Source organism: Haemorhous mexicanus, chromosome 25, assembly GCF_027477595.1.
Source record: "Haemorhous mexicanus isolate bHaeMex1 chromosome 25, bHaeMex1.pri, whole genome shotgun sequence".
NCBI classification, from domain to species: Eukaryota; Metazoa; Chordata; class Aves; order Passeriformes; family Fringillidae; genus Haemorhous; species Haemorhous mexicanus.
In genome coordinates this window covers 4,315,143-4,329,393 of record NC_082365.1, presented here as the reverse complement: position 1 = coordinate 4,329,393, position 14,251 = coordinate 4,315,143, and the positions used below count along the sequence as shown (strand labels likewise).

The following is a 14,251-nucleotide window of genomic DNA, read 5'->3' as shown; positions in this document are numbered from 1 at the left end:
ATATGGCCCCAGTTCAAGCTGTGTCTGCTCTCTGGGAGCATGAGCAGATTTGTTGTGCAGCAGCTGCCTGACACACTCAGGATGCTGAGAGTGCTGAAGTTTGGGCTGGGCTTCTCTGGCCTCAGGTTTGGTGGTGGGGTGGCAGCTGAAGGAGAGCTGAGAGTCTCAGAGCATAGGAATGAAGAAACACCTAAATCAGTCTCTGTGCTAGCTCAGTGCAAGGAAACACTGCTTGCATTAGTTTCTCTGAATATATATTTTGGTGCTAATGCACAGAATCCATCTCATTTCGTTACCACCCCTCTTTAGAGCTGCCAGGAGTTGTCTGGCATTGTGAGTGAATGCAGCAATGAGTTAAAACAATCACACAGCAAGGAGTAAATACCTCCCACAGCAGATGAAAGCCACGATGCTGAAGAGCTCCCAGGTGTGCTGCAGACAAAACTGTGTGGGGCAGCAGCTCTGAGGCAGCTGGACTCAATGTGTGACAGGAGAAGGCAGGAGCCTTGCAGATAAAGAGTCAGAGAGCACGTGGAGCAGCACTTGGAGCTGGAGAGGAAACAAAACAGAGGATGTCAACACATAGGCATGACCAGGGGCAGGAGTGAGAGAGCCAGAGAATAGATTTTTAGGGATGGCTGTCTCACTCTTCTGCTGCTTTTTAATCCATCTACTCCATAAGGAAAGGTGCAGAAAAGGGTTTGGTAAAGAGGGAAGGAGCTGGTACTCACATAGATTACAAACACTGGCAAAACCACTCTTGTTTTTCTACCACTTGAGGCATGCAGACACTAAAATACAATGAACAAATAAGGACAATAAGGCAAATAAAAGCATGTGAAGAAATAGGATCAGTTTCCCAAACATCCTGAACACTTGTGCTTTGCAGTGGTTTACTCTGCTGCCAAGTAATCAAGATGATCTCCCAGGCTGAGCTCAGAAAAACATACAGGGGGAAAATGTAGGTATGGAGCTTTTTGCAGGGTGTCAACACACTGCCACAGAGAGCAGGCTTTAATCCTCAGCAAGTGCTGAGTACAGACATACAAAGTATGAAAGCCCAGGGGTAAAAATTCCAGCAGCAGCACAGTTTACAAAGCAGCCCTGTCTCCTCATGGAAAATGAAGCAGCACTGTTGTCTGGAGGGCAGGAGCTGCAAGGTGAAACCCCCTTTGCTCGTTTCCTTCTTCTGATGGGGCTCAGATGAGCCACAGCATTAGGAGGAATGTCTGAAAGGTCTCAGCAATTGTAAAACCTCATGTTTTTCTTGGTAAACGACCCTAGATGACAGGAGACTCCTATTTCTCCTGCAAGAACTACGTGTGCTAGCAGAGAACATTACAAGATGACACTGCAATCTGATAACTCAGTGTTTCTGTGGTTGCCTTTGTTTTATTTGGTGATGCTTCCAGATTTTTTGTGGAAATCTCTACCCTGTTTCTTAGGAGGTTTTTACCCTCTCATTTCAAAACTACACCACATCTAAGAGTTTCCTGCTGTGCAGGGAAAGAAAACCCTTTTTTCCACCTCTTTAGTAACTAAATTTTTAAGCCGCCAGCAAGCAGCAAAAAACCTTCAAAGCTGAAAGTTTTTCTTGCACCCAATTAAAGTATTTGCTTAGTTTAGATTTGAGACCAAGACTGTTACTTCATATATTTCTTAATGTTATAATATATTACTATATCACTATTTATTTACATCTGCTCAGTTGAAAACCCACTGTATTTCACACCTCTGCAGTGGAGTGCTTAGGAATTCTAAAAAAATTGTTTTGAACTCAATTTCAAATGGAAAAGGCAGGTGGAGTACAAGGGTTTGAGCATTACCACATCTTTACAATCTGCAGAAAAACCTCAGGCTTTGAACTGAGCAGACAGACAAATATCTGCCCAAACCTTGAGGGTCACCTCATGTACAGCAGGACACAAAGCTTATGTTCAGTTGTCCAGGAAATATGGAAATATACTTCTCAAATGTACAGGATATGTCAAAGAATACAGAAATCAAACAGCTAATGAGCAACAGCCCAGTGACTGAGGGTTTTTGTACACCCAATTCACCTTGAGATATGCTGGTTTAAGGAAAAATATTAACATTTTTCCATAGTTCAAAGTATTATGCCTGTGCCTTGTGAGTTATAATAAGAAGGGCACAGAATGGCTGTGACTACTCTGGGGTCAATACCATTTCCAGCTGCAATAAAAAAAAGGAATTCAATTTCTAAAGGTGTAATTTTAAGGGGTTTTGTCATGATTTTTCTATTGTAATGTAAAGTAAATCATAAGAGAGGGAATTCAATCCCTAAAGAAGGCAATTGAATTCTGTAGGTCTCATGAATGTAAAATAGATTTAAAAATGGGAAAGAATATCCTAGAAATTAAAAAAAACAACAAAAGGAGGTGGGCAGTGGAGAAGAGGAACATTGCTACTGCTTGGCAGGAATCCTGTGTTATTCTTTGGGTTCTTCACATGCTACAGAAGTAAATTCTACTGACCATGAGCGAGTGGGGAGGATCATTTTATTAAGTGTTTGTAAAAGCACTCGACATTTCTGGATGGAAAAATCCTACACAAGCAAAGCAATATTCCATTCCAGTATCAACTGTTCTTCCCTATCTCAGCACTCTCAGTGAACACAAGAGCACCTCCATATCATAAGATTTAATTTTGTAGATTTTTGTCTATATCCTTAAGGGTTTTTTTAATGGAAAAAAAAAAAATCCAGCACATCAGTTTGAATTGCTGCAGCTACAGAACTTTTTATCAGGTGCAGCCAGGCCCTCAGTTCAGCAGAACAGAGATTTTAAAGTTCTCTCAACTCTATCCTTTGCTGCATCCTTCTGAACTCTGACTTGCCAAGCACAGACACCCTTCAGCTTCCCTTTGGAACTTCTCAGAATTCCTGCCCCATTAAAATATCATTGAGTCATTGAAAATAGTTATAAACACACTGGAAGATTTGTAGAAGATAAAATTCCTTTTGGATGTAAATAATTAATAGGATGGGAAAGTCTGAAAAGTCACGGCCATGATTTATGGCTGCTCCTTGTCCTTACATAATGTTCTTTTCCAAATTCATGATCCAGAGAGACACTGAAGATGATGGAGTCTACCTTTGGGAATGTGATCATGACATCCCAGCTCATTTTTGTTTTCTACCTCATTTCTGGAGGCACTACATTGATGCCTTCCACTACCACACGTGCAATTGCTGTGTTCAAGTTTGTTAATGCAGTTGTAGAAAAGTGAAAAAGGAGAATATAAATGAAAATTATGGGCCTGAATAAAAATGAAATGCCAGCACTGCTGCTGGGATTCAGCTGGTTCTTATTAATCAGGGTTTGGAAAAGAATCAGGATTTATATTCCCTTCTGAATAGCTGGAATAAGATCACTAGTTGGAAAGGTTTACTGGCCCTAAAGATATTGTATTTTTCTGCCTTAACTACTCTTGGCTGTAAGAGGGGATGTAACATCACAGTCTGACTGCCCTCATACTTTCTGTTCCCAGCTGAATTCCAGTTTGATTTTGGTAGTGTTGTGAAGTCTGAAATTCCAGTTCTTTCATTCCTGGTAATTTTGTATTGGAAACTCTGGGGCCAAATATAGCAAGCCAACTATTCCCAAATTTAAATCCATTTGGGAAAGGTGTAGAGGGGAGAAGGGCAAGCCATGCTCCAGCCCCAGGAAGGTCTCTGGACTCAGTGTTTTAAGCAGCAGTAGGGAATGAGTCCTGCTGTGTTTGGACAGGGATTGTAGGGAGCAGCAATCCCATCCTGGCTGCAGCTGGGCAGGATGGAGGCATCCAACTTTATATGGATGGATTTGTCCCATTTATCCTGCAGTAGTTTTCCTGTCAGTTAGTGCCTGAGATCTTTAGTCACTCCTTGGTGCCTATGAATTAGGATATATGAAACCCTGGAGTCCTATAAAATAGATATACCCTGCTCCAGGGCGATATGGAAAGTTCCAAAGCAATCATCACATGCCAATCATTGATTTTAGGATTTGCTTTCTGGATAATAATATAGGGATGATATACAACCCTGGTATGCTCCTATAACTTACTCCTAGCCAGGATTTTTATTTCTGGCTCACTTAATTTACCAGCTTAATGCCATTGAGGTCACTGACTTCAGGAGGCTCAGATTCACATGCTCCTCCCAAAGCTGCTTTCTGTCATATATAGTTTATTGACTATGTTTATTTTCAGATTTGTCACTACTTTTGTAAGTGATGTGCTTCCCTTCACTTTACTTATAGAGATTTTTATCTTGGCAGAGACAATTTCTTTATCTTTTATTTAATAACTGTCAGTTTGGTTTTGTTATCTGCAGCAGGATAAAGCTTTCTGCTCTGTCAGGGTGGCTCAGTGCATGTTCAACACTCACTAACAGCCAATCTGTCACAGCAAGGGCTGCATCCTGTCACAAGCCTTTGCTGGTATGGCCACCCTGACCTAAGATCAGGGAGTTTTTCCCAAAGGAATCACATTTTACATGACTGTTGATGCCTCTGAATTCCCATGAGCAAGTTCTACAGGCCAGAGTATCATGATGCCAAACACTGAAAAACAAATTTGAGAAGCAAACCAAATGATTATATTCTTAGAAGTTTGGATTTTGTTTTACCACTCAGGACTTTTAAAGTGTGGCTTCTAAAGGTGAGCTGTGCCTGTCCCATGTCACCAGACCTGTCACCTCCTGTCAGAAGCCTCCAGCTGTGGCTCCAGGCTGGATCTCTCCCAGCAGATGGCCTCACTCAGCACCAAATGCTCTGAGGGAATGGGGTGTCAATGAAGGTGATGGGAAAGACACTTCTTTTCCTCTCTTTGGACTTCTCTACAGAGACACCAGCAGGTGAAATACTGATGGACTGGTTCAGGATGAAAGAAGGGATGAAATTAGGCCCTTGCAAATAAGCCATTTCCACTACTTATATCCCAATAAATACAGAATAAACACTAGGAAGTGTTGGATTTGGTGCATCCCCACCCTACAGAATCACAGCATGGTTTGGGTTGGAAGGGAGCTCAAGGATCATCTGACTGCAGCCCTGCCACGGGCAGGAATATTCCACTATCCCAGGCTGCTCCAAGCCTGTCCAGCCTGGCCTTGAGCACCTCCAGGGATGGGTTGAGACTCATGGAGCAATTCCCCCTTAAGCACCCCAAACTCCCAGAGGCTCATGGGCTCTGAACCATCCCTGTTATTATCTTTGCCTGGGCCCAGGCTGAGTCAGAGCTCTGGAGGCAGATGCTGGGTGCACATCCTGATGACAAGGAGGATCACAGTGACACAATGATGCTCCCTGCTGCAGGGCAGGATTTTTCTCAGTCTACTGCTCTCCCTAGAAATCCTCAAAGGAATATTTCAGTGCTGGAGGCATTTGGAAAAAAGCAAAAAAAAAAAAAAAAAAAAAAGGAAGTGTATGAGACACAGGTAGCTTCCAGCTGGCTCTCCAGCACTCATAAACCTCTTATTTACAGGCTGAGTCACTGCAGATATAATGGAGGAATGAAATGTTGGGTCCATTAGAGATTCCCATTTTCTTGCTCATCAGCTAAGATCAAGGCAAAGCTGTGCCTCTGACACTGCTCTTAGTCATAATGGCTTCAGGATTCCCTTCAAGGCTTCCCAAGGCTCAGAAATCTTTTCCCGGAGTTGCTACTGCTAAATTTTAATTCATATAACTTATACACTGGTGAAAATGTTTCCATGAGAGATGTGCCAGAGGCACCTTCTCTTTACCAGCAACTTCAGCAGCAGCTGCCTCCCTCATTTCTCTCTCACCACCAGAAGCAATGAGACAAAACTAATTCACTGCTTGTTGCTTATTTTGGTGACCTCCACGATCCCACTTGCTGCACTGACAGCCAAGCAGCTCTGTTTATTTTTTGCACATCCCTAAAATATGCCAACAACTTCAAGAATGACAGAAAACAACATTCCAAATTGTATAATGCCTTAGATTACAACATTCTATGCTTCTGTTTATTGACTATGTTTATTTTTATTTAGAAAATAATTTACTTGCTGTGTTTGACTGAGACAAATAAGCATTAATTTATCTTTTCTCAGTGTAGGAGCTGCTTTAATGGCATCTGGTCAAGTGCAGTGAGAAGGCTGTACTGAGTGCTGTTCTCATTGGAAGCAATTAATTTAGTAAATTTATTAAATTCTCATTCCTAATAACTTTCCAGGCAACATTCCCTGTTTGTCCATTTTGCCTTGGATTCTATGGGTAACTTTAACAAAAGGGGAATTCCCTAAACATATTTTGTTTGGCACTTGTTGCACTTACAGGTCCTGCAAGCAAAGAGCTTTTCAAGACACAGAACCATTTGCTTTTTGGTGTGATCCATTTCCCCATTCTCCAGAATTATGGAATCCTGGAATGGTTTGGGCTGGAAGGGACCTTAAAGCTCACCCAGTTTCATCCCTGCCATGGGCAGGGTCACCTTCCACTGTCCCAGGCTGCTCCAAGCCCCATCCAGCCTGGCCTGGAACACTTCCAGGGGTGCAGGGGCAGCCCCAGCTGCTCTGGGCACCCTGTACCCAAACAGGTCTGGGGCTCTTTAATTCTACTCTGCATGTGCTGAGACTAAGAAATAAGCTTGAAGTGAGATTTTTTTTTACCCACCAGGTCTGCCATCCTGTATACAGGTAAATCCTGAAGAAAGACTCACTTCAGTAGGATATTTTATGAATGTCTGGGAGTGGTAGAACAGAGGAACAGTCTATGGATGCTGAATAACACTGCATCATTTACTGGATTCCAACACAGCCAGGAATCCGGGAAAAAGACAGTAAAAGAACTTTTAAAAAAAAGTCCTGCTGAAAATAAATGCTTTTGTGGTTAAAAACCAGCCAGTTGGAACTGAAACAGTGTTTTCTTAGGGTGGCAGAACAGTTGGAAAAGTTGTTGGATTATTTTTGGCAGTGGCCAGCACATTATAGCTCTATCATTACTGGTACTCAACTCTCCAGAGTTCACTGAAAGGGTTATTACTTCACTAGTACATTCCTGCAAAAACACAGCACACTCCATCTGTAGCATGAAGCTCTGGATTCTGGAACTCTGTGTGACCTTTCTGACACACTGATATGAGTGGAACCAGCTCAGCTCCCAAACCCTGCAACACCCACCCAGGGGCAGCCTGAGCCACAGCCCCAGAGCGAGGCAGGGTGGCCAAACCACTGTGCACGTAACAGGGTGACTCCTGTGCCCTGCTCTGATGGAAACAGGCTGGGAAGGTTTCAGCTGGAGGTTAAAACATCAAGGAACTTGTACCTGGGTGTTGTAAGAGCCAAACCCAGTGGCTGCCTTTGCTGGCAGCCAGTGCTCCCACTGACAGACTGTGCAGGTGGAAAGTCAGTCCAGTTCATACTTTTGCATTAGCAGCTTGTTCTCCTTAGCAAATGCACTTCAGCCTGATGCAGCAGGATTTTTGCAGTGCAGGAGTACCTTATCCAACCCCTATTTACCTTATCCAACCCCTACTTCTCTTATGAAATGGAGCAGATAAGCTACTGAATAATAAGGTTAATAAAATACTATTTCTATCCCTTTCAGTGGCATGAATTTACAATCAGAAAATGTGTTTTGCTGAGAAGGTGTCAGTGTGCTGGATTTAACTGGTGAAGAAAATAATGGTTTTCCTTTAGCTGGGGTCTGTATGACCATTCCCAATGTAGTGATTAAGACTGGAGTCATTGCTGCCCTTACAGCAGCAACACAACAAACACCTATTTGCTTTGATGTGCCTGTGAGTTTTGCATCTTCAATTCTTCTCAAATATCAGCCACGATCAGATAATTGTCTGCCAATAAATGGCAATCTGTGATTCTCCTCCTGAATTTAATTGTAACCAGATTTGCTTCCCAGAGTAGATGTTGGGAGCCCTGGTTTGTGCCTGGCTGCTGTGCAAGCCATCAGCTATTGCTGCCCACTCCTAGGTGTGCTGAGCCTGGGAGGTGTCTGAGAGAAGTGGGAAGCAGAGGATCAACAACCACAGCCTAGTAAAGGTGCTGAGTAAAGGCAGCCTTGTCTTACAAAAGTGCTGCTCTGCAAAGTCTGGAACTGCTTTGGACAAGCTTGATGCTGTGACAGGGAAAAGGCACAGCTCAGAAAGCCAGGGGGGTTTGTCCCTGTGCCCCCTCTGCCACGGGGGATGGCACTGAGAACACTGATGTGCTGGCTGGTCAGTGACACAAACCCTTCTGCCCTAGTGACCCACGGCACACACAGCTGGCAGGAGCAGCAGGGCCCCATGGCAAGGTGCAGCCCAGCCCGGCTCAGCTCTGGATGAAGTAAGGACCTTGCTGGGGGAGCAGTTCTTCGTGCAGTCCACTCACAGGTAAGCCACACTCGCTGCCACAGCAGCCTGGAGTCCCCTGTGGCCAGGGTCACCCTGCAGCTGCTCCAGAGGAAGGGCTCATGGCACTGGCCCAGCACAGAAGAGGGGTTAGCACAGGTGGTGCAATTTTGGCATCACAATGCCTGTGATAACCCTTGTGCCCAGGGTTCCCATCACACACCCATGGACCCCCAGCACTGGAACTGGCAGCTGCACATCCCCTGCAAGTCCAGCTGGCTGCACGAGGCATCCACTGGGAGCATCTCCAGAAAGCACCATCAGAGGCTCTAATAACCAATCATGAGACAAGGTCTGGAGAGAGAATCATAGAATCCCAAAATGGTTTGGGTTGGAAGGGACCTTAATGCTCATTCTGTTCCAACCCCTGCCATGGGCAGGGACACCCCAAACTCCCCAAAACAGCCTGTAAAATACTCTGTGTGTCAGCAAGAGTCCACAACCCTCACAGCCCAAGGCACACCTACTCTTCAATGTTAATTTTTCTCACCTGTGTTGTCATCAAGTTGAGTTCACTTTTTTAATGTGTCACTTTCTATTATTCACTAGCTCACTGATAAAAAATATTCCATTTTGAATTTCCAGAAAAGTTACCATGCATCCCAAATACATTCTGTCTGTGTTTGGGCCACACTCCACATAATGAATTAGCAGAAGGAGAGGAAATACAAGGCAATTAAAGAAAAAAGGCAAGCAGGCAAGGTCTTTCTGCTTTTGTGCTAATGGCCTTAAATCAAAAATCTCAGCACAGGCAACACAAGAAACCCAGAGAAGGGAGGTAAATGTAGCTTCATTTTAGAGCAGCAAATCTTGTATAGCACAAAACTAGAGCCAGCTCTTTGCTGACATTGCAGCATCTCTTTCCTATAGAAGGAAATAATAAAAAAGGGCTTTATGCATAAACACAATACACTGATGCTGCTATTGGCATGGCTAAATTGTGCCTGGATTTTATTCTGCAAACCTTTTCCATTAACATTTCTGTTGGGAAAGCTGACTCTTGAGAGATGTAATGAACCATCTGACTTTAGTTTGGTTGTGGAACAAGGGGTTACTCTCTGGAGGGTGCACAGCCAGGCTCTGAGCTACACCCAGCTCTGTTTCCTTATACAGAGGATGACGAGTGCTCCAGCACGAGCAGCACGTGGGAAAGCAGCAACCCTCAGCCTTGCTTTAAACAAATTAAAGTGCCTTTGGAACAGGGAGGGTTTGCTCTGTGACAAACATTTGACTCTCCTCGTCATCATTTTGTCCCCAATGCCTCCAGCCCAACAGTTGCACAGACAAGTGCTCACACAGCTTTTGGCCTTCCTCCTCCTTCCTCCCCTCCAGGGCTCTGCTCCTCCTCCCTCCTCAATCACTGCCTTCACTTGGTGTCTCCTGCTGGTTCCCTGAATGTTTGCTCAGCCCTGCACAAACCCTGCTGTTTATGTCATTTCAGCTCCTGTCTGAGATAAGACACACCAGATCCTGTGGGACAACTTAAGAGTTGTTCTGCATTTTCCACAGGATTATGCTCTGGCAGAGCACCCTGCTCGAGTCCTTTAGTGCTGCTTGGGATTCTAATCTGACAAAGCTCCACAGAGGGGGGAACTGCAACCATAATTGACCCACACCCAGCAAAAACATAGAGAAATTCTGGGAAATCACAGTGGAACTGCAGAGCCTGATTCCTCTGGTACAAAACCCTGTTTGTCCAGTGGCTTTGGGGCTCCCTGCCTGCTGGCCAGCCACGGCAGAGCTCGGGGCCAGCTGAGACATGTCAGGAAAACAAGGCAAAGAGACGGGGAGGAGCCTCACTTGGGCTTTTCTGTTTATACCCTGTCTCTGCTTATTAAGTCTTTACAGAGGAAATACAATGTCTGCCCTTCACTGCAATTCCAGAGCATTTTTGAATGTCTCTCATTCCCAACATGTGGCTGAATTAGTCAGCACATGGTAGTTGCCCAACGAGGTATTGCTGCTGCTCTTCCTGCATGAAATGGGTCTTAACAAAGGTTTAGACATTTGGCTTGCATTTCTCCACACCCAAACAGATGTGCCTGTCCTCTGGATTGAAGGAGGACCAGCACTGGCACTGCATCTGCTCTGCAGGGACTTTTGGGGAGTTCTTGCTCATGGCATTCTGAAAATAAACAGGTGTTTCCCTGTCCAGAATTCCCAGTACTTTAACCACAATGGCTGTAGCTGTGCAGAGGTAGTTTGGTATCCACACTGCTCCCACATTTGCCCTTGAATGTGGAAAAATCCCATCTGCCCTTGTGACACAGATACCTGAGCTCTTTGAGGAAGGAGCCTGGGCTTTATCTGCCCTAACTCAGTGATGTGGTGTGCCCTGAAAGGGCAGCTGGGAGAGCTGGCAGCTGCTGGAGGCTGCTGAGCCAGCCTGCAGCAGGGCCTGGCCACGTGGCAGGTGAGTGTGGCTGCTGAGGGTGTGATAATGGCACAAGGTACTGGCTTGATGGCCCCCACCGTAGCCACAAGGACACTTCTGCAGACAAATTTAGGGAATGGACAGCTGTTCTAGCCAAGGGACTGCTTCTGCTTTCACTCCTGTGCAGCCAAGAGGCTGGCCCTGGCCAAAAAGGTTGCTGCAAAACTCACTAGAGATCTGACTCCTGGGAACATGCTGTCACCATATGGTCTCCACATTAATAACACCAAACAAGTGCTTCATAAACAGTGCTCTAACGACAAATACCAGAGGAATTAATAATAATCTAGCTATTATTTTCTAATGTTCTCGCTTTATTAAGAACACTGATGCTGTCTGAATGAGCTCTTCCGGAAGAACAACATCTGGCACTCACATGAGCACCTGATGAAATCCGTATGATCCCGGGTATCTGATAAATGTATGGCCAGAGCAGCAGCAGTTTGTGCCCTCCTGCCTCACAGTAACAGTGCCCTTCTCTCTCATTCTAGGTCAGAATGTAATGCCCATGTGCTGTTCTACACTCTGACTGCAGTAACAGTGACTTTCTGTCTCGTTCTAGGTCAGAATGTAATGCCCATGCTGTTCTACACTCTGACTGCAGTAACAGTGCCTTTCTGTCTCATTCTAGTTCAGAATGTAATGCCCATGCTGTTCTACACTCTGACTGCAGTAACAGTGCCCTTCTCTCTTGTTCTAGGTCAGAATGTAATGCCCATGCTGTTCTACACTCTGACTGCAGTAACAGTGCCTTTCTGTCTCATTCTAGTTCAGAATGTAATGCCCATGCTGTTCTACACTCTGACTGCAGTAACAGTGCCCTTCTCTCTTGTTCTAGGTCAGAATATAATGCCCATGCTGTTCTACACTCTGCAGTAACAGTGCCCTTCTCTCTTGTTCTAGGTCATAATGTAATGCCCATGCTGTTCTACACTCTGCAGTAACAGTGCCCTTCTCTCTCATTCTAGGTCAGAATGTAATGCCCATGTGCTGTTCTACACTCTGACTGCAGTAACAGTGCCCTTCTCTCTTGTTCTAGGTCAGAATGTAATGCCCATGTGCTGTTCTACACTCTGACTGCAGTAACAGTGCCCTTCTCTCTTGTTCTAGGTCAGAATGTAATGCCCATGCTGTTCTACACTCTGACTGCAGTAACAGTGCCCTTCTCTCTTGTTCTAGGTCAGAATGTAATGCCCATGCTGTTCTACACTCTGCAGTAACAGTGCCTTTCTGTCTCGTTCTAGGTCATAACGTAATGCCCATGCTGTTCTACACTCTGACTGTAGCTTTTTTGATCGGCACACAGGCAGCTCCCAAGTCAGAGGACAATGCCCCACTGGAGTTTCCTGCAGAACATTCCCTGCTCAGCACCCGGAGCGACCGACACCGCACTGCCCAGGAGGCTCCGCAGACATCCCACGGCCGCACCACGTGGAGCCTCGGCAGGAGAGAAGCTCTAAACATCACCGTGGACCCCAAAATCTTTCGGAAGCGGCGTTTCCGCTCTCCCCGGGTGCTGTTCAGCACGGAGCCCCCGCCGCTGGCCGGGCAGGGCCGGGATTTGGGATTTCTCAGCGGCGCGGGGGCTCTCAACAGGACTGCCAGGAGCAGGAGGAGCACGCACCCCGTGCTGCACCGCGGGGAGTTCTCGGTGTGCGACAGCGTCAGCATGTGGGTCGGGGACAAAACCACGGCCACCGACATCAAGGGCAAGGAGGTGACGGTGCTGGGCGAGGTCAACATCAACAACAACGTCTTTAAGCAGTACTTTTTCGAGACCAAGTGCAGGGACCCCAAGCCGGTGTCGGGCGGGTGCCGCGGCATCGACGCCAAGCACTGGAACTCGTACTGCACCACCACCCACACCTTCGTCAAGGCCCTGACCATGGAGGGCAAGCAGGCGGCCTGGAGGTTCATCCGCATCGACACCGCCTGCGTCTGCGTGCTCAGCAGGAAGGCGGCCAGGCCCTGAGCCCGCGCCCTCCGACCCCCCTACCTCAGCCTGTAAATTATTTTAAGTTATAAAGGACTGCATGGTATATTTATAGTTTATACAGTACAGAAAGAACCTCATTATTTATTAAACTCTTTTGGAAACCTTTGGTGTTTTGTAAGTTATTTACTGGCAGAGCTCTTTAAAATGAGTGCTTGTTTTAGTCTCATTCACCTCTACAACTCTGGGCTGTTGAACGAGTTTTCAGCAAAAAGAAAACATTTTCCACACAGTTTTCACACATATTGCTCTCTTCTACAAGAAAATTTCCCTGCCAGTTTATTGTATGCTTATTTTCAATTGAAATTTTTTTTTCCAAATACCAAGAGACCAAAACAGAACTTTCAAAGCTTTCTTCCAGTGTTACTAATTATCCATAAAGGTATTTATCATATATAATTAATCATCTTAGTGAAGTCCTCTAATTCTTCATTGTTGCCAGATGAATTTATAAGTAAGAACTTATAAGTTCTTTATAAGTAAGAACTTTTGTGCATATTTTAAAATTGCCCACTGTTACTTTCACTGCAAAAATAATCCATTCTGAATTATTATGGAACATTTGTTTACACAAGAATAGAATCTCAAAGTATGTATTTTTGTGTTAAAATGGTATTTTACAGCTCATTACTTCAGAACTATATCAGAATGATGGGATTTCAAATGTCAATATACTTATATAAATTTAAAAATTCAAGTGCCTTATAATCCAAATTTGATTACTTTCTCAAGCCAGCATTCTGGTAATGGGACCTGCCATAAGAGCAATTCTTTTCATGCATGACAGACTAAAATCCAAAAATAAATAATAAAAAAATCACTGAGCCTGTGTTTTAGCAAGGACCCAAAATAACCCCATGCTCAAGATTTCTGCATGTCGGGGACATCGACCTCCAGAAACACCCAGCAGAGCCCCAGGCCTGTGCTGGGCGTTTCACTGCCCTCTCCAAAAGCTGCAGATCCTCTCCTTGTTTCCCTTGGAAGACCAGCTGTTCTCCATTGCAGAAACTGTTTCAAAACAAATACCATCAAGGTTTTTCAGCATGGTCCCTTCCAAATCCTAGAGGGCACAGCCACCCTCGGCTCCCTCCTGCATGGTTCTGGCTTTAATGCAAAAGGCAGAGCTGACCTTTGCTTCCTCCACGTAGGCAGCACAGCAGGGCAGCAAAATCTCCAGAGAAAACGTGCTGGGGTAAAACAGTGCCAGTGGAATTAACCCAGGCCAAGCAAGAGGTGCTTCCTGGTGGGACAGTGCCAGTCTGTGTGACGTGGAGGGCACAGCCACCACCCCTGACCATCTCTGCTCTGCCAGTTTTCACTTCCCTTCAATAAGTTTTTATGGTGTGGGGCAGCAATGTCCCAGTGAGAAAGCATGGCTCTCCCCAGAGCAACATATTTGCAATATTTTCGTGAATAATCACATATCTGAAAGGCTGAGGAGGAGGCAG

At 45.2% G+C, this 14,251-nt stretch overlaps 1 protein-coding gene and 1 long non-coding RNA gene across 3 annotated transcripts in view; one reads left to right on the top strand and one right to left on the bottom strand.

Moving 5' to 3' along the window:
* The window catches only part of NGF (nerve growth factor), a 28,076-nt gene extending 15,165 nt beyond the window's left edge, over window positions 1-12,911 (top strand). The window contains exons 2-3 of the mRNA XM_059867873.1: window positions 8,231-8,358; window positions 12,055-12,911. Of these exons, the coding sequence (XP_059723856.1) occupies window positions 12,066-12,782 (717 nt within the window). The 5' untranslated portion in view covers window positions 8,231-8,358; window positions 12,055-12,065 and the 3' untranslated portion in view covers window positions 12,783-12,911. The remainder of the gene's footprint in view (window positions 1-8,230; window positions 8,359-12,054) is intronic.
* LOC132338411 (uncharacterized) overlaps window positions 1-14,020 on the bottom strand; it is a 57,444-nt gene extending 43,424 nt beyond the window's left edge. For both annotated transcript variants that reach the window (XR_009489444.1, XR_009489443.1), the window contains exons 1-2: window positions 13,933-14,020; window positions 386-549 (exon numbers count right to left, since the gene is read on the bottom strand). This is a non-coding gene — a long non-coding RNA (uncharacterized LOC132338411). The remainder of the gene's footprint in view (window positions 1-385; window positions 550-13,932) is intronic.
* Window positions 14,021-14,251: the final 231 nt, after the last annotated feature.